At 36.7% G+C, this 19,856-nt stretch overlaps 1 protein-coding gene across 1 annotated transcript in view; it reads right to left on the bottom strand.

The window, feature by feature from the left end:
• The window catches only part of HHIP (hedgehog interacting protein), a 74,851-nt gene that overhangs the window by 4,202 nt on the left and 50,793 nt on the right, over positions 1-19,856 (bottom strand). The window contains exons 5-12 of the mRNA XM_064651682.1: positions 18,138-18,289; positions 17,512-17,685; positions 16,029-16,172; positions 15,019-15,140; positions 12,853-12,976; positions 12,100-12,230; positions 11,422-11,503; positions 1,113-1,261 (exon numbers count right to left, since the gene is read on the bottom strand). Of these exons, the coding sequence (XP_064507752.1) occupies positions 1,113-1,261; positions 11,422-11,503; positions 12,100-12,230; positions 12,853-12,976; positions 15,019-15,140; positions 16,029-16,172; positions 17,512-17,685; positions 18,138-18,289 (1,078 nt within the window). The remainder of the gene's footprint in view (positions 1-1,112; positions 1,262-11,421; positions 11,504-12,099; positions 12,231-12,852; positions 12,977-15,018; positions 15,141-16,028; positions 16,173-17,511; positions 17,686-18,137; positions 18,290-19,856) is intronic.

The following is a 19,856-nucleotide window of genomic DNA, read 5'->3' as shown; positions in this document are numbered from 1 at the left end:
TGCATAGAATACAGGAAAGAAAGATCCTCATTCTACATATTTTCTGTACCTTTCTTGTTCATTGTGTCCATCAAATTACCTACCATAAACCTGTATTTTTTTAAACAAAACAGATTACTCAAGACCCATTTATGCTCACATTGGAGGCCTTTTTTACTTTAAGTTCCACTTGGAGAAAGGCTGTAGAATGGGCCTCATTTTCTAAATGTAGGAAAGCTCTGACTGACAAGTGAGGACAATTGAAGGTTGGACAATTTCTCCAACCTGCTTTTGTTGCAGGGTTGTATGATGGGCAGCTCATGAATCTTGCCCTAAGATCCATCATTTGTGATTTCATTAATTTCATTTCATTCCAAAGTCCCTCCTGCTCATCACTAAAGCCCTGGAGGTTGCTGAAAGTTACACTCGAGGCTTTAAGGACTTCATAGCTGACCCTGCTGCACCAGGGCCCTCCTGAGTGCCCTTCCAACTGCAATTATCCCTGGTCCATTGTGGGATCCTTGTTTTGTCTTAGTTCCTGACTCTCCTTTGAGTTCTGCTGCCATGATGTTATTGTACAGCTCAGACATAACCACAGCCTCTGTGGGACAGTGATAGCACAGCTGTGGCACTCCAGGTTCATTCACCTCACCCCTTTGCTGGTGCACCCAACGTCTACTTTGACCACAGTTTCTTCAAGTGACTTTTAAAAGCTAAAGCAACAAGACTTAATGAAATCACTGTAATAAGGGATGACAATAGTGTTCTCCTTTGTGGTAAGTTGTACATAGAATCCTCTTTAACAAACTGGAGCCATTTCATTTTGTAGGATCAAAATCAAAAAAGTACCAAAACTATTCAAGTTGTTATTTACCATCTTTCCTGACAAGGTACCCCTGTTTGACACTGACAGTGATAATACTGCAAGTGGAAGTTGAATGTCCAAACAAGGAATGTGTATTGACTTCCTTTCATTTTACAGTCTTGGTGGAACAAATAAGAATACTGTTGTATGTCATATTTATGCTATTAATTGCATTCTGTACTTAAAACTTCTCTGAAAAAAATAACTGAAAGCAAATTATGACATGTCACTGCTTTTTCCCCTTGTTGCTATGAATCTATATACAAACCAGTTCTGCAGAAATCTCCTTCCCAGCCTTGATTACAGCAGCATTTTCCTGTGGGAGTGCAGTGCCCATTCCGACAATGCCTTGAGCATTCAGACGTCAGTATCTGTGCAGGCTGAGCCATTCTTTTGCATTCTTCAGGGACTAAAGGCCTGAAGAAAAATATACAAACCAAGCAAACAGTTAAAAGTCAGGGTCAATGAGAACAAATTTTGGTATTTTTTTTAAAGACCTGATTCTCTGTTCTGGTACTAGCAGTGGGAGAAATTGTGTGCTAAGGGGATCGTGCTTTTCCTCAGAAAAACCAATAAGCCTAGAGATGATATGTTACATTACAGAAAAATACAGTGCTATTTGCTATTATTTCATATAAGTGCCTTCAGAGATCTTCTACAAGGTTGAATAATAGTCCTTGAGAATTCCTGAAGCATGAACCTGGCAAAATCAGCTTGCTGAAGAGCTTATCACAGGCAGCATCTGATGGTGTCTTTTTGTGTTTCTAGCTGATTCAGACTTCCCCATTTTATGCTGGGAAGACTAACCTGAACAAGTTTTATGTCACACATTAGGACATGTATAATAATTCTGCAAAAGTATTACCTCTGCCTACAAATTCAGTTTTACTCTGCTGGCTTTTTATTTCCATATTTTCATGGAATCATATTTGGATTATGCATTTGGGATGCTTATTTAAGCATCTGAACATCAGGAAAGAGTTTTTCACTATGAGAGTGGCCAAGCGCTTGCACAGGTTGCCCAGAGAGGTTGTGGAGTCTCCATCACTGGACATACTCAGGAGCTGTCTGGACATTGTCCTGGGAAACTGGATGCAGGTGTCCCTGCTTGAGCCCTGGGCTGGACTCCAGAGGTCCCTTCCAAACTCAGCCTTTCTGTAGGTGATTCTGTAAAATGTACGCACAAAGGAAATTCTAGTTCAGCTGACTTAAAATATTGCAGATGTTGGGGTTTTTTTGTTGGGCTTCTTGTTGTCAAGTCTTATGTAATGCAACTGTTTCTGCCACTCTCTACAAAATATTTTGGATATCCAGTAGCCTTTTTTTTTTGTTTACAAAAGAACAGCATTATCTTCCTTAACAAAGGAGTAATTGTGGTGTTCCTTCTGCAGTGTCAAGTGTGTAAAAGATTTAAGTGTTTTAACTTAAGTGTGCCCTAACTGTTGATAGAACTTGCTATGGTTTTTTAGACATTTACTGTTTGTTTGGTTTTAAATTTAGCTGTATGTCATCATACTGACATTTGCTGTCTGAATTCAGCAGATAGAGACTGACAGGATCATCACAAGGCTACAGGTTCCCAGTAGAAGTACCGTGTTTTGTCTCTGCTGTAGGTTTCATTGCCCAGGAATAAGTTTAGAAAAGAATGTCAGGATCTCCCAAGTGTTCTAATCAAGTAATTGAATTGGAGCATCATGGTAAATTAAATTAATTAGTGACAAATACAAAATTACTCATTCTCGAGGAAAAAATCTGAACTACTGGCATACATTCCTAAGCTTGATATTTGCAGGACAAAGATTCTAATACTTTTCTGGAGAGCTCTGAGAAGGCTTGGCTAAGTGTCCAGCTGGAATCCAAACAAACCAAACCAAAATTGTATTAGACAGAATAGAAAATAACATTGTTCATAATACTAACATCAGTATTACACCCCCAATTATGTGCAAATAGCTGGAATAGCAACTTGTGCCCTGATTACCCTGTCAAATATTAAAATCCTAGACTGATCCTCTTGTGTGGAGAAAAGGATAGTTTTTGGAGTCTGAGAAAGAATGAGTATGATGGAGGTGCAGAAAACTGTGACAGAAAAAAAAAGAGGAGGAAAATTGGGCATTCTTGTTTATCTCCCATTTCAACATCAGAAGAAATATCAAGGGGAAAAAATTAAGCTAAAGAAAATAAAATTAACTAGCTGAACTCATAGCTTCTAAAATATCAATGAAGCCCATGTTCTAGTAGGATTTTGAAAAGATATTTCTATGCACAATGGGGCCATTCAAAGTAATATTAGATAGAGTAAAAATAATTTTTAAGAAAAATAAGCATTCATAGCTAATGTCATCGAAGTCCCTCACTAGCTGACTGGGCTTACATTTCCCCCTCCCAGTTTGGCATGCAGCTTGCTAACTGTACACTACAGGATTTCTTGCATTTTTCTTTGAGAAAGACTAATAGAGTACAGGCTCACTGGTTTGTTTCACCATAGCACTTTCTCTGCTCAATCTTAATTACTACCATGATTATTTAAACATTCATACAGAGGAACTGGTTCCCCAAAGATGTTAAGGGCAGAAAGAATGTGTAGATGAATCTTTAGCGTGGCACTAAGTTCTGATTTCCAAACCATTTCTGAGAATCACTGAAGGTCCTGTATTATTTAAGGGCTTTGAAACATGTTTTGACACCTTTGGTACAGCATTTTTGAAACCCTTTCAGTTTTAGTGTTTACATATTTCCACAGCTGTCTTTTAAATATAATGCATTATTTTTCTGACCTGTAAGGAATTCCAGTTCTGTAGTAATGAGTGTGTTACACATGATCTGGTTAAAAAAGTTCCTACACTTAAAAATTATATGCAATATTCACAGGCAATGATATTTTGGAAACTGTTCTACAAAATTATATGATTTTCAGTGGAGACTTGTTCAGATTTAAAGGAAAAAGATCTGTTTTCTCATTCCTATGTCTGAGGCAAAAAAAAAATCTATATTTGAGATGATTTCTTTATAGCCAACTGCATAGGAGGCAAGATTCTTTCTTCATCTGGCGCTATTAAAGCCCATGTATTTCAAGTTACTTTAAATGGGAGTCTTCTCCTCTTCTTGCTCAAACACAAGTAGAGTGCTGTGTTTAGCAGGAAGTATAACCTCAGGCTCCTGGAGCATCTCTTGGAAACAAGCTCCAGTGGCAAATCTTTAGCAGAGAATGACCTCATAAGTCACAAAGATATTTTATTTGTATACATAATGATTTATTTTATTAAGAGATGTAAAGTATTTATCTATGATAATGCTGGAATATATGGTTCTTTTTGTATGTGATAGGAAGGCAGAAATCACGCTTTTTTTGTATCCAGCCAAGTATGGCTGGTCACTTTTATGATTTAAAATTTTCTACTGCTCTTGGTACTTGTGAATATAACCTTGCCTTTTATTCTACCATCAATCAATAACTTGTACTCATCAGCCTTGGATAATATTTATTAATGATGGGGTGGAGTAGAAACAAAGATGGAAAAAATTGTGGTTGGCAGAGTGCCTTAGGAGAAGAGAAATACAAATGCAGCTGCAGCAGAATCCTTCTTGTGTGTGAGAATTGCTGGGTTTCCTTAGCTGTGCTACAGGAAAAGCCACACTTTCTCAGGATTCGAATGCTGTTATGGGACCAACGTGTGTGGAGAGAAAGTCTCTGCCCCTCACTACTTACACTTTGCATTTTTTAAGGCTTGAAAGGGGTGGAAATTTTCAGTCTCAGCACAAGTTGAACTGAATTTCACGAAGGTAACATAAGTCTCGAAATGGGCTGTTGGGACTTGATCTTTCCTGCACTTAGACAAGCCTATGATTTTGTTTATATAACTAGTGCTTCGCTGTGTCTCTTGACGTGGAAAATGGAGGGGAATAGATGGAGCCACACTCTAGGCTGGAGAGAATTTTTTTCCTTGTATTCCTCAATCTATAAAACTCTAAAGGGTACAGCTTGATTACTCTTACAGTAAGCACTATTTGGTCCACAGAAAGTCAGCCAAAAATGTAGCTGATAATGACTATTTATATGGTCTGTACAATTCTAGTTATCTTAAAGAGCTGTTCATATATACAGTACAGTACAGTATATCTTGCTTGTTAAAACAGGCTTTCATGAAACTGTATAACAACTCTAAATGTATGGAACATGGAGGAAAAGTTGTACTGGGGGCTGGGGCCCTCGCTGGATCCCTTTGCTGACGTGTGCAGCGAGCTGGGAATTCTTGACTCTACAATGAGTAAAGAAATTTTTGCTGCCTTATAAGAAAGTAGCCTCTACTGTTAGTTTAGAGGCATATAAAAGTCTAACATGCTTTAATAGATTAAAACTCATCCTGGTGTTGCTCAGGATTTTGTGCTTTCTTTAGCGCTTCTCTCCACTAAAATGCACGGAGTGGTTTAGTTGCTATATGTGCTGTTTGTAACTCAGATGCAAATGGAGGGCCAAATTCAGCAGTAAAACAATGGTACTGAACAGAAAGCAATTCCTTCACCATGCTTTTGACACAATATCAAAATCTCTCCTTCTCCACTGAAGTGAGGAAAAAAACAAAAACCCGGACAAAATTCCTGGATGTTCAGATTCAGACAAGACACACTGCCATAGAAATCCTGACTGTGATACAAAATATATGGAATGTTATGCTTCAATTACCTGCACAGAAGATATGAGGCATTAGAATGATCCTAAAGTATATCACCAAAATTCGTGCATTAGTTGTTGGGTTTCTTTCCTTTATAAGGGAAAATGTCAAGAAAAAATAATTTTGTTTCACTCCTTGTCATAGACTAAATTTACTACTTGTCATGGAATAAATATAGCATCTCTTCAGGTACAGCTTCTAAAATTAAAAAGTATACCTTTAGTCCTGGGAGAGATGCCAAAAGCTCGTTACTTGTCTCCAGATTTACTACATGGGAATAATGTGGAAAAAACTCATGGCTTTTAAGATTTAAACTCAGCAGCATATCAAATTTATTCTTATATGGTATACTTGTTCATGACCTCTAGTCTTAAGAAATTCTGTCATGTTTGAAAACTAGTCCCTAGTGAAGCCTGTATCAATGTTAATAGCTAAGAGGTCAATGCAACTGCTAAACAGTTTGTATTACTGTCAGGGTGGTCATGAAAACAACACCTGCTGCATGAGCACTTGGCAGCTGGGTCAACAGGCACTGTGGGAATTTATCAATTTAGGGGGCCACTTGCATAACACTTTGACTGATGAATTGGGAAAGACTGGCTTACTGCGCTAAAGCTGCTCTATTATGTGTGACTTTCTTTAGGATGGCAGAGGCTTCCTGCAGGCTCCAGAAAATAAGCAAAAGATAAACTGAGCTGTTTTTTTTCCTTATAAAGCGATAAAAAGTGAGAACTCCTTAATAGCCAATGCTAGAAAGACTTTAAAAAAAGGGGGGAAAAAAAAAATCCCAAACCAAAACAAAAACTTTTACAGTCAGTGAGCTGTGATGTGATTGAAAAAAATCCTTAGGTTTTTCCATCGTGGTTACAAAGGAGTTTTTGTGAAGTACTTCTGTAAATTGAAACTCTCTAGGCTGGTATTCGCAAAAAGCTCTAATTTCTCTTTAGTGTCTCTTATGGGAATAGTAACTGCATGTGGGTAGGTAAATGAGATAAGAATTTTGCATGCTCTGGCTAAACTAAACATAATTAGACATTAATTCTGGCTTTCCATTCCCTCAAATGACTTAAGGGATAGTAACTTTCTGAACAGAAAGAAATCATATGGCCCACCTGGCTTGGTGAGCGTATTCACCAACAAAATTGGCTCATTCTACAGAGAGTTTCCAGTAGTAGCTTCAGAGTATGTCTATAACCCATCAGAACTGAGTATCTTGATGCAGATTAGTCTAAAACTGTGTGTTTCTGAGTTTGCATTTCCATAGTAATTAAAGTCTTTAACAGGGCTCCACTTTCATAAATGCTTTTCTTCTATCATACCATCAAACACTCTTGACTCATACTAAAAAACAAAATCACTAATGGTTTTCTAAAGAGCCTGAACAATGTCAGAATGAGGCATGGCCTAGATATTGTCCCTTCGTGTTTGAAATCAGTTGTTTGGAAATATTCTCTGACAGCGGAAATCCCAGAAGGTGATTATGGAAAGGATGATAAGTGGAATTATATACCCTGGGGGGGCATGAAAGAGGAGTGAGATGGTTTGAATCAAGTTCAAGTTTCAACCCAATGGAAAGCAGCTCTTCCGGCTGTTGATAGGAAACACATTGAAATCCAGCTCTATAAGGTGTTATAAGGAGAGGAAGAGGAAATCTTCCTACGTGTGCAGGGACACTTACTTAAGCTCTGCCCTCTTTTGTAAAAATCACCTTCCGGCTTCAGTGAGCCATCCTGGTCAAAAGAATTGTTCATCCCCTTTGGAATCACCCTATGGATGGTGGCAAACACTTAAAACTTCACAGGGGATAAAGGACATCTTTTAAATGGAAAACTTTTGCATTGTCTGTCAGTTTGAGAACTCTTCTCTGAATGTCTTTCATTTTATCTAGAATTTCCTTAGAAATAAAAGTGATCCTGTTGCAAGTATTCTAAAAGAAGACTTACAAAGCCACTTTATGGCTGTTCTACCACCATCCAAAGTTTATTTTCTTACTTCTTGGTCTGGTAATAATGTTTAAGTTACAGAGTACATGGACCTATCAACAGATCTTACTTATTTAAATATTCATTTTCACAGTTGATTTTCTCCTCTCATCATGCTAGAAAAATGATTACATTTTCTTTTCTAATGGGGTTGTCTCCTATTTTCTCTGTTATCAACCAGCTGGAATATTTGAACCTCTATATATCTTCTACATCACTGATCACCTAGTTATTTTGCCTTTGAATACATCAATGCTTTTGTGATTGATATAAGTATGTATTTGTAGAAACAGAAAGCACAACAGAAAAATTATGAAACAGAAAGTAGGAAACCACAAAATAAAAAAGTTTTGTTTTTTGGTCACAAAGGCAATTTATAAAATACTAGTATTTGCATCAATCTTCAGATATCTGACTAACTCTTTTATTTGAGAAGAAAATAAGTCTTTCTGCCTGTATTTTCTCACTAGTTCCTATCCCTGGAAAGTGTTGGGTTTTTGGATAATCATCAAAAAATGGATATATTTTTCAGAGACACAATTTTAACTTGAGAACTTCTCCTCTCAACTGCCAGTTTAACTAATGTGCCTCATGCTGGTTTTATGTGTTTGTAATTCTTAGTGTTTCCAACATCTCCTCCAATCTCAAAGCTAAATTTGCTATTGGCTGTACCCTTCACTCTATTTTTGGTAATAGGTAGTATATATGTATTTTGCAGCAATTCACATACTTTGGGCTTTTTTTTATCACTTTATTGTCTACAAGCTTTCAAGTACTAATGTATCATTTCAACAACCTTGTTACAAAAAGAAATATTATTTCACTCTGTGCTTTTGATGGGAGTCTATTTAGGTATTGACATGAAGTCTTTGGAGGAACTGAACACAAATTTCTCTGTGGTACCTTGAATTCTACGTTTCAAAAGGCCTCGACAATCGTGGGATTGAGAACCTCTGTGTTGATCATGTTTATCAATTTGTCATATATCACCTCAGTTTAACAAACACCTCATTTTTATTACATCTGAAGGATTCTTTTGGGACAGGACTATACCATTGCTGAGTATTGAAGACTAATGCAAAGGGTTCTTTGGATTACCCTCATCTTCTGATCATCTAATGTTTTAACCTGCCCACATATTTTGATTTTCTTTCTATTGCTAGCAATATCCAAGTAGTAGATTTCTGTCCTAAGCCACATTTGAGAAGAAAGTCTGGGTCATGGTTATGGTTGAGAACAACTTTTGATTATGCAGTAGTTTTCTACAGGACAAGAGGACACAGCCTCAAACTGTGCCAGGGGAGGTTCCAGGTGGACATTGGGAAAAGCTTTTTCTCTGGAAGACTTGTGAAGCATTGGAATGGGCTGCTCAGGGAGGTGCTGGAGTCACCATCCCTGGAAGCATTCAAGAAATGTCTGGACGTGGCACTTAGTGCCATGTTCTAGTTGAGAAGGTGGTGTTCTCTCAAAAGGTTGGACTTGATGATCTTGGAGCTCATTTTCAACTTTAATGTTTCTATGATTCGACAAAGATCAGAAGAATACAAATTCTGCACCTTCATGTAACATTCATTATCTGAAATAAAAGAATAATTTTGCAAGCTTGCAGCAGCTTACAAATGACCACTAGCAGAAGAAGGCTGGGTTTTGCATGAAGGTATTGATTTTCAGCAAGGGGCTACCACAAGGAATGATAATTTTGTTCTTTTACACTGCCTCAGGCAGGGAAAGTTCTCTTTGCAAATTGACAAGTCTGCCGGGGGCCACCTCTCACGGGGTTTTGTTATTAAGTAATGAATTTCTAAGACATGAAAGATCAATAGTTTGATGATTTTAGTTATACCTGATGCTCATAGTCCACCCGTATCATCTTTAGTGTGCCAGTGTTTACATATACATATATATTTTTGTATATGTATGATGCACACCATGAGGAAGAAGCAGTAAAATATTAACATGTGAATTATAATATTCTGTTAATAAAAGTTTACGTGAACATCTTCCAAAACCATGGAATTTTTTTAAAATTGTTTACATGGGTAATAGGAACTTAGCATGAAATGATAAATAGAGCTACAGCTCTCTTTTGTGGAAGTATCTCATTATCTTTCCCTTAAAAGCCTGCAGTGGTGTGAGACTGAAAAACAACAAAACTCAAAACTTTGCCTGAATGAAAATTATCCCATGTTTCTAAAAAAAGGTTACCAAAAACTATATCCCTTTGCCACAGTCTGTTTAATTTCAACTGTGTGCCAATTTACAAAAGTATTCTCTAGTTTTCTGGTTACTTTCACCAGTAACCAAACACAGTCTTGACCCTTTTCCATACATGAAAACAGCCAACCGTGAGTGCAGCAATGGGAGGTCTGGCCTTTCAGGTATGTCAGCTGAAGACCACCCTACTGCAAGAGGTAACAAGAACAAAAAGCCGAGGTCAAACAAGGCAGCCCCATGTAATTAGATACTAATAGTGGATTTAGGGTGTAAAATTCACTTAAAACCATACACCAACAGACTAAACAATCCCAGTAAGAATGGCAAGTTTTGTTCTGAAAAAATGTTTTCAATACCAGAAAGCATAAATAAAACATACATAATAACCTTGACTGACAGACTGCACTAACCTGTGGTAACATCTGCTTCCAGACTATTTGCTATTGTTTTGGGATAGTACAGTTATAAAACACTGAAACTCTACTGTAACTTATAGTACAGCGTGCATCCAATTTCATGATTTTATTGTTGCATTCACTTGTTGTCCCAATAACAATTTTTAAGAGTTTTAGTTCAACAGGAAAATTCTTTTCTTAACAGCAAAACCAAAAATACAAGTCTGACTGTATCTGATACTAACGGAGAAACGTGCTGAAGTAGATGCTGAAAAAAATAGACAGTAGCTTTTGCAGGGTATGATGGGGTCAAAATAATTATACAACAAACTTCACTTCTATTGGTTCTTTCATTTTGTGTTGATTTCTGATGCTTTTTCAGGATGGATGTGCTACTTTTACTTGGCAGACTTGGTCTGATAGAGCAGCAAGATCCATCATGAAGAAAATGGTATTCCCCCAGCCAAAGTGAGTGTCTGCTAAGTCATCAGATCTTACTGGGGCCCCTGGGTCATGTTGGGGACTGGCTTTTTTTTGCATATTCTCTAATATTTTCATATTTCCAGCTGCTCTGCAAAGATCACATCTCAGGAAACTTTGGTTTGATAATTTTAATTTATCCTCATTTTAAAACTGGTAAATTAGTCTAAATAATTAGACCAATCCTATTAAATCTGAGTCTTATAAATCACTTGAGTGGGATTTATAAGTCTTTTAGAAGCAGAGTTATAAGAACCGTTAAAGAACTTCATGTATTTCTGGCACACAGCCCAAGGACAAAGGATTTCCTTCCTTGGGGCTCCAAACCTGCCCAGGGAGAGACAGGTAAATGCAGGGAAGGACACTGAAAACTAGTAAGCAGGGACACTTCACACCCACTGAGGACTGAGTGAGGCCTCTGTGTTATTCCCCATTGGTGGTATCTCCTATACAACCAGAGAGATATTTGGGAAAGGCTGAACTAGTCCCTTAGAACTTACTTGTGGAAAAACTGACACTAGCTAGTACTGTCAAATGATTTTCTGTAGTTGCTTAGAATAGGTATTGCCACTCTACTAATCTTTTGAGCCAGCTCCTGTTGTGCACTGTCCCACCATGGTGTCAAGTAAGGAAGCAGTAGCACCGCTGGAGAATTCCAGCATCTGCTTTCATCTGGTACCTAAAAGCCATTTGGCTTCAGAACTACCAGGACCATCCCTTTTTATTGAATGCCACTATTGTGTAATTCAGCCACATGGAAAGAACTACAGCTACCTTTTGGTTTTTAACCAGTTGAAGGAAAGGCTGATTTGAAAGAGAAATGCAATGCTCACCTCTTTGGGTCAACAATCTTGTAGAGTTTTCCGCTGTGAGGCTGTGTCATACTTTTACTGCTTGATAATATGTAAATCTCACCTGTTAGGAAAGCCAGTGCAATAAATTAGTTCTCCTTTTCTAAGGAAAATACATGACTTTTGTGATCTAGCTGTATTTGCAATGAGATTAAAAAAACTTCAGAAGAAACACTCGACACTGAAGTATACAGCAGAACCATTGGGATTTGAAAATGTATATAAGCACTCTACCCAAATTGATGCTAAAACGTGATATATATTTTATCATGAGTGTTTTATCTTTCATATAGTATAAATTGGTTAAAAAAGGTAAAATTTGTGAGGAAGGGAGAAGAGGGGGATCAGTCTGCTCATTCAATCTCTTTTCCACTTAAGTCTGTAATGTTGGGAATAAAGGCAAGTATATGATACATTGTGTCATAGTGAGTGACACAGTTCACAGGGTGTGAGAGACAATAAGGACCTTTGACCCTTCCAATAACACATTCTCTCCTCTGTTCTTCTTACAAGGCTGCTGAGGTGTAGCTGAGAGCAGTGTAGACAGCTTTGGCAAAGGAAAGATAGCCTTCTTTTTTTTAAACATTTACTAGAATTGTGAATACTTCAGCAGGCATGACTAATAAGCCTTATGATTTAAGAACTTTTTTTAGTATTTACCTAATTCATCTTCACCAAATCCCAAGACAGGGCCTGAAAAGAAACCTCTACACGAGCCAGTGTTGCCAAGACAGAGGGGTTTCTCTTGCCACTGTTTGGTTGCAGGACTCTGTTGCAGTGTTAAAAAATTTCTATAGTCAAGAACACATAAAACAAATTGTTACATTATATTTGGAATAGAGAGTTTTTATTGTCCAGATAAATAAGTAAACACTTTCTGCAAGAAGCTCCATAGATACATCTGTGCAGTTAATTGTCGTATGATTTATTTTTCAGATGCTTAAAAGCCATCCAGTCATTTAAATATTGCAAAATTGTGTTCAAGCTATCCTACACAACCATTTGTGAATATTCAGCTATCTGGTATGGGGAAACTATGCCCATTCATTACAGAAACATTCATGTTGCTCCATCAGTGATGTTTCCATAAAATCCCAAAAATTTTCAATGTCTTACCGGTTGGTTTGGGAAACAGTTTCATGATTAATTCCCCTCATAGTGCAAAAGCTGCATGTAAGCATATCTAGAACTAAAATCTTAAGAGAACCATGATGTGAGTCTCTCGGTACTTTTTTGCAAGGCTTAACTATGTTATGCGTGTCACCATTAGAATGCTGTGCTATTTTATTTCCAAATCTAGAGTTTAATCTGCATTTATCCCAGTGCTAACCTGGCAAAGTGACACAATGTACAAGACCTTTGGTGGCTAAATGTACCCTAGAGGCATTTGTGTTTGAGTTGTAAGAAACGTACCCATTGCGGTCTCCAAACACGTAACTTCCGTAGAGTCTTTCCGACTGGCAGCCTCGATAGACAAATCCACCAACCAGGGATCCACTGCTGAACGGTTTGAATTCTAAAAGTGAAGGCTCACTTTCTAAAAAGGAACTACCGTAGCATTAGATCACGTGCAGTCTCACATTGATTCACATTTATGAAAATGCTGTTACTTGAAGAAAACAAGGTTAATTCCATATAAAGATTCCTCAAAATTCAAGATGTGTTGCCAGAAATGAAACATTTAAAAAAAAAAATAAAGTCGTGGAATTACAACCAAGTCTATTTGTGAAACAATCCATTAAAGACTTTCAATAGGAGAGGCTGTAGTTGCTTGTCTTCCATGTGCACAACCTGGGACAATAAAACTACACAAAGATTAGGTTGGACTTCCATTGAAATTGATGTTGTTACTGCTATTAATTTCTAACATCAATACAGTCTGCAAAATGGATCTCTTGAACTTCAGGAGCACAATTTACCCCCCCTTTACTGTAAAGCCCAGTAACTAAGAGCAGAAATTCCACTGATTTTCAACAAAACTTGTTTTCAAAGCCTTTCAGTGGTTTGAGAAATTCTTTCAAAATCAGTTTTAAACATAGTGAGTGTTTTACATCCCATAAAAACTAATATAACTTGCCATAGCTTCTTGTAGCAATTTTACCCTGTTGCTGTAGTTGCAATTCCTATACATTTTTTCTTCTTTTTTTCACAAAGCCACAGAGTTTAGTCCTATCAAATAATTCTTTGGGGGAATTTCAGTGTACATTTTCCTATTCATTTAATCAAATACTGCTTAGGGTACAAGTAGGCTCAATTTGACATGATAACTGCGTAATTTTAAATAAAAGCCACAGCTGATAGACCATTTTGTTTTATAGGAACTTTTTTAGTCAGAAGGCTATCTGCAAGTCTTTGGTAAATGCATTTTCCAGATTATTCTACAAGAGTAAGACCTGAAATTTTACGGGGGAGAAAAGGATGATGAACTCTTTTTATTGAAGGAGTTGACCCATAGCCTAGTATTAATATTGGCAAGCTGTTCTGGATAGACACAGTGTTGCTTAGTTTACTCTGCAATAAAGATGCAGTCAAAATTCCATTGGAGCAGTGGTTAACCAAATATTATTCTTTGGTTTGGCTTTTGTAAAATGGACACAGAAAACACACACAATAACTGAAGCAGTACAATTGCACGATACTATTGTGTACTGTTGTACTAGACAGCACAGCTGCTTTGCCTGTAAGTAAAGTACAGGTGGGGGAACCAGGGATGTGAATAAAACTGGAAAATGCTGCATTCCAGGAGATGGACCAGTGGCATTTATCACCTCTTACCATCGTGGATTTACAAGCTGCTAAATGGTCAGTCAAGGGGGATGATGGCTCAGAGTAGCTGTCACCTGGCTTGCCTGAACTAGCAAGTGACCTTAGTGAGTGTCAGAGTTAAACATTAAACTAAAATTGTGACTGACAGTCATACTAATTCAGAGAGAACATGAAATGCTTTAATAATTTAAAGTCTCTAATTGAGTATATTTATCTTTTTGTCATCTAATCTAAACTAGCCATTTATCATGAAGTAGTAGCATAGAGCATTTTTCTAAGTTTTTTATTTTTAGTAACATTTAAACAGAGCTCAGTCATTTCCCTGTTTGGCTGAGGTCTGTTGTTGTCTATCTCATTTTTTCCATTATAGGAGGTCCATTACATGAGGTTTCCATTCTGTCTTAAAAGGTTATTTATGAATGACTAAGAATACATTTTCATCACTTCCTGATATTCCAAAATCTTCTCTTTCTGAGCCAATATATGCACCAACAGTTTGACCTTTGACGGACTAGCAACTGTCAAATTTGTTAAATCTTATTTACATAATATTCTACACCAACAAGAACAAAGTTGAGTCATTGGAATTTTGTTTTGTCCTGAATCTTTTATCTGCTTGTACCTTGAAGTTCTACCTTGAAAAGATGGAACTTTTCAGAAGTTCTATCTTTGGTAGGTTATCTCTTCTATCTATGTTCTAAGTTTCCTATCGTGGCTATACAGTCCTTTATCTATCTTTTCTGCTTTCTATTTATTATTCCATGGGCATAAAAACTGACTGTTCCCAGCAGCTTTACCCTGGATGGAACTTACCATAGTCTTTGCCCTTTATTATTTGTAAGATTCTTGCTGAAGATCTGTTCTTTCCATTTGAATCTGAGCAAAGTATAGTTAAATTGATGTTTACATCAGTTGGATGGCGGTCCACAGCACACCTGTAAAACAAAACAAAAAAAGAGAAGAAAATCCATGAAATAGATGAGTTCATAATTTGAAATAGTATGAAGCATCACATTTTAAAATATTATTGTGTCTTTTTGGTGCCTGCTCCTGTGAGGGACCTATTTTATACAGAGCCAAAATATCCAACAATGTGTTAGATTCAGACCCAAAAGATATTACAACTTTCCCATTCCTACACCATTTTTTATATAATCTGATGTAAAAATAATTTTTCCTAGTAATAAAATGTACTCTGCTCTAAAGCACCTGAAATGAATAGTGCCTTAACCAAGCAAAATGAATTGACTTATATGGTGTAGGAATTTTGGACTGTTAAAAAGTCCAAGAATCAACTCCTTATCTGAACAACTTGACTTTCTGATTTTTTTCAAACCATGACTCTAAATGTCACTTCAGTACTACCACCCACCTAATTGGCTGAATTATGTGTTGTTTAGTTAAAGCATTGTTCTCCTCCTTGCTGTTGTTTAGATATCACCAGATGTTCTCATTTGTTTTCCACGTGCCTATTATTCCCAGTCAAGATTCCCATCTCAGCTGTACTTTCCCAACCCTCTGCTTGAAGCTCTTTTCTTTCATAAGGGTAGTCATTTTATCATTCATTAAAACCAAAAATCCTGTACTTCATTTCTGTCATTTTGATCTTGACTTTTAGTAGTTGTGCATGCTCTTTGTTTTCCCCTTTGCCAATATACATTTATTTCTAACTGTGAAATATGTGAGGAGAAGGAGGAGTGGAGGATTTAAAAACTTCACGAGTGCCTTTATTATTAAAATGTTGTTACCTGACTGTATAAAAAATTTCTGGTTGAAAACAGTATCTACTCCAGAGTAATTCAGTAATTCAGAAACTTACTTACCGGCCTGGATTGTGGAGTCCATGTGCAAAAATCTCAGGAGGTTGGTTTGTGCTGTTGAAATGTGGGTTGCTCCGTGGTATGGAATAAGGGACGTTGCACAGGTCAGTATTTACGTCGAGGCGCAACACAGAGCCTGTAAAATCACTGAGAGAGGTGGAGGATAAAAGAATTGGGTTTTTAAAAATATTTTACTGGTAGATTTAATCCATATAATACTATAGTGAGACAGAAAAATAAACCACCCACTTTTACTGATTAATCACATATAGATTGATTTTATGGTACATGCAAGTCCAAAAAATAATAGCAGAGCCTATTCAAGATTCAGTTGTGGCCAATATATTGCCTTGTTATGTACTAGAACACCTCTGATCATGGTGTTGGGAAGCAACTTGATCATAAGAACAACTTTCCAAACATCAGCATTGTTTTATGGCTTCAAATATCTCCTCTAGAGCAACTGTGCTTAATGCTTTTTGCTAACACTTTGAATCCTACTCTTGAATTCAATGATTTCTAGTCACAGTACAATCCAAAGACTAATTACATAGAAAGAAAGCAAGCAAGAAATAAATTGTATTGCTTGAATGGAAATGTTGATTTTTTTTTTTTTTTTGGTAAGCACTCAGACCTTTCTTGTTACATGAAACAGGAGAGAGTAAAATGTTTTACATTATGTTCATGATTGTGATGGAAGAAAGGACAAGGAGTAGATCATCAAAACTCTCTTTATAAACATGAAAAGATGTGATATTTAAATTGATTCCTTTCTGTCTTTCTTCATCATTAATTTGTTTCAGTCTTCTCTTGTTTTACATTAATTTAAAACCGAGTATTAGAATTGCCCTCTGCCCTGGGTTTTAAAGTATATCCTTATACTTAAAAAATACTTAAAAATCGCAGGAGCACCTGCAATTTTGCTGAGCCAAAGAGGCCTTTGAACAGCGACTCCTTTTAGGTCTGTAAAGGCTCAGTACCACACCTTCTCTAAATTAAGACAAATAGTGCAACTCTAACAGAGAATAATGAAGCAGAGGGAAAAAGCAGGTTGGGAAAGTTGTAACGGTAGAACCAAAGTAGGATTACTTCATATGTTCTCTGGACATTTTCCTAAGTGATGCATTGTTGTTATTGACTCTGGTATGTGTTTGTAGACACATTTTGGAATCTTTGCTCAATACAGTTGTTCTGTTCATAGAACAACAGTTCAGAAAACAGAAGCCTAAACAAAATTGAATTTACTGATGAGGACTGCAGTATTTAAAGGATTTGATAGCACACAGCTACAAGAGGATGTATTTAAGCAGTCAGACTGTTCTGAAAATCAGCAGTTTGCAAAACCCAGGCACTGAAATAAGTAGGATTATTTAGTAAAGGATGAGGGAGCAAGATTTGTCCTGACAACTGCTGATCACTTTGGATTCTGACCCCAAATACTGTGCAAAGACAATAGTAGAAGTCTATCCATTGGTAGTTTTTGTACCTTAAACCATCCATCTCTTCCATGTCATCTAGAGTGATCATGCCATCTCCAAGAAAAATGTATAGGAAACCATCTGGGCCAAACAGAAGCTGTCCTCCTAGATGTTTTCGATGTAGTTCTGCTACTTCTAAAAACACTCTTGCTGTCCTCATATCAACTTGGTGTGGATTTTTCCTGCAAGATAAAGATATGAGCACAGTTTTCACAGTTCACTATCAATGTACTTCTTTCTAAAAATAAACTTGACTCATTCAAATTATGCTTCGAGATGTGGATGTTGTAACTCGGTGGAAAAATGCCAAACAGTTGTTTCTGAGAAATTTCAATTTTGTAGCGTTCACAGAAAAATTATTTTGCTGCCTATACACAATAAGTAGGAAATAATTATAATTAAAAAAAAAAGTGAGACAATAACTAAAAAAAAAAAAAAGGTCTTAAAAAGAAAAACCGGTGTACTTACTGGCATTTCAAAACTACTGTTTGAAATAAAACCCACAATAGTTTTTCTGCAGGTGCCCAAGTATATACGTTGTAAACCTGATAGCTTATTTTAGAGATGGGAAATACTAAAATGCAAGGGTTGCTAAGAAATACAGAATTTGTGAATTTTAGACTTTTACTGATACCTGGATACTGTGTATTCTACGACCCTAAGGATGTGGTCATGAGGTCCAATAGCCCACCGTTCTTGGTTGGTGGTATAAGACACATACAGCTTTCCATTTTTCTTGTAATTGGGATGGAATGCAAGGCTTAACAGTCCTCTTTCATCTCCTCCCTGCAGTCAAATGAAAAACACAAAGAATTGTGAAGTTAATTATGTTCTTTATTGTGTTTCAGCTGGAACCCAAAAAAAAAAAAAGTTTCTTTCTTGTGGATAATCTTTCCCCAAACTCTTTTATTTCTTTCCTGACTACTGCACAAAAAGGATTATAAAACATTTCACTTTGGGGAAGTCTTTAAGAGTTAGAACAAGACAATTGCCGTATGTAGTTATCTATGCACAAGTCTGTTGCACCACTTTTGTGGAGTGATTTGTGTATGTAATCTTTGGGAAGCCATGAAGACAAGTTTAAGTGCTGTGAAGGATTCTTTGCTGGGTTACTAGGTTGCTTGTAATTCGTAGAAGACGAATAAAAAGGTCTCTAATCAGCAGTCACTTCTAATCCAAGTATCCAAAACCTAAAACATAGTGCTGGCTGCCAACTCCCACTGTCTTGGCAATATGTTTAGAAAACAGTTAAATTGCTTGTGTAATATGTAAACCTTTGTTTTACCCTGGAGGCAGCAACATCAGTTGTCACAACTATGGTGGTCTGTTCATCATAGCTAGTGTACTGTAGGTAATAAGCAGCCTTGGTCTCTGTGCAGAGAAACCATAGTTTTACATGTGGTCCCTCACTGGAAAGGTTTTTTGTTATTTTTTTAAAATAAAAATAGAAAAATCTCGGAACAACTTTCTTTTGTTATTATGTTTGCCATAAAGATTAGTACAGTTACATGTTAAGCATCCAGTCCATGTAATATATTGTGACAATGCAAATACTCTGTGTACTTAAAGAGAAGGCAATTTTCTTTTTGGCTTCTAAAAATGTGTGTTAATATAACTATGCCTAAAATTATATTTGTATAAATGAAGAATAAAACTTAAGATTCATTTGTTGGTTTTGAAGTAATACAGGGGAGAGAAGCTGAGGCAGAGAAATAAACACAGTACATAATTAACAATTCAAATTCGATTCATATATGTGATTATTCACAAGGTGATACTTGTCTTGGAGTTTAACTCAGGGCTTGCCAGCCCTTCAAAACTAGTGACTCTGTTGCAGATTCAAGTGCTCCAGCTCTGCACCCATAAGGAGACAACATTTTGCAACTCCAACCACACCCATGATAACTAATTATGAAATTTTAAATCATAAGAGAGAATGAAGCTTTTAAAATGTATTTGCACTTCAGAGTGATGGATGGGCCTGTCTTCCTGTTGAAAGTCATCCCACAAAAGGCCTAATTGGGAAAGTGCACAGCTTTAATTTATTTTAATTCAACATGATTGCTGTACTTCCTTTTTAATCACAACCACCAACGAGAAACCTGAGTCAGAAAGGGAGATGTAAATAGGTCAAGAGATTTCCATACAAACAGATTTGTACAATGCAATCTGGATCCTGCTAATTTAGAGGCAGCCAAAATTTGCTAGTTTGTTTGTTAGAAAAATTTAGTTTCAGGGGGTTATCAGAGAGGTTAGTTTTGAAAGTCTAGTTAGAGCTGCCAAATCAGTTGCAGTCATCATGGATGAAGGGACTGGTAATCTAGCTCTTTCTCCCTTATGAGCCAAAAATAAT

This window comes from Pseudopipra pipra, chromosome 4 (genome assembly GCF_036250125.1).
Source record: "Pseudopipra pipra isolate bDixPip1 chromosome 4, bDixPip1.hap1, whole genome shotgun sequence".
Taxonomy (NCBI): Eukaryota; Metazoa; Chordata; class Aves; order Passeriformes; family Pipridae; genus Pseudopipra; species Pseudopipra pipra.
Note: the sequence above shows the minus strand (reverse complement) of the source record. Positions and strands in the feature narration are given on the sequence as shown.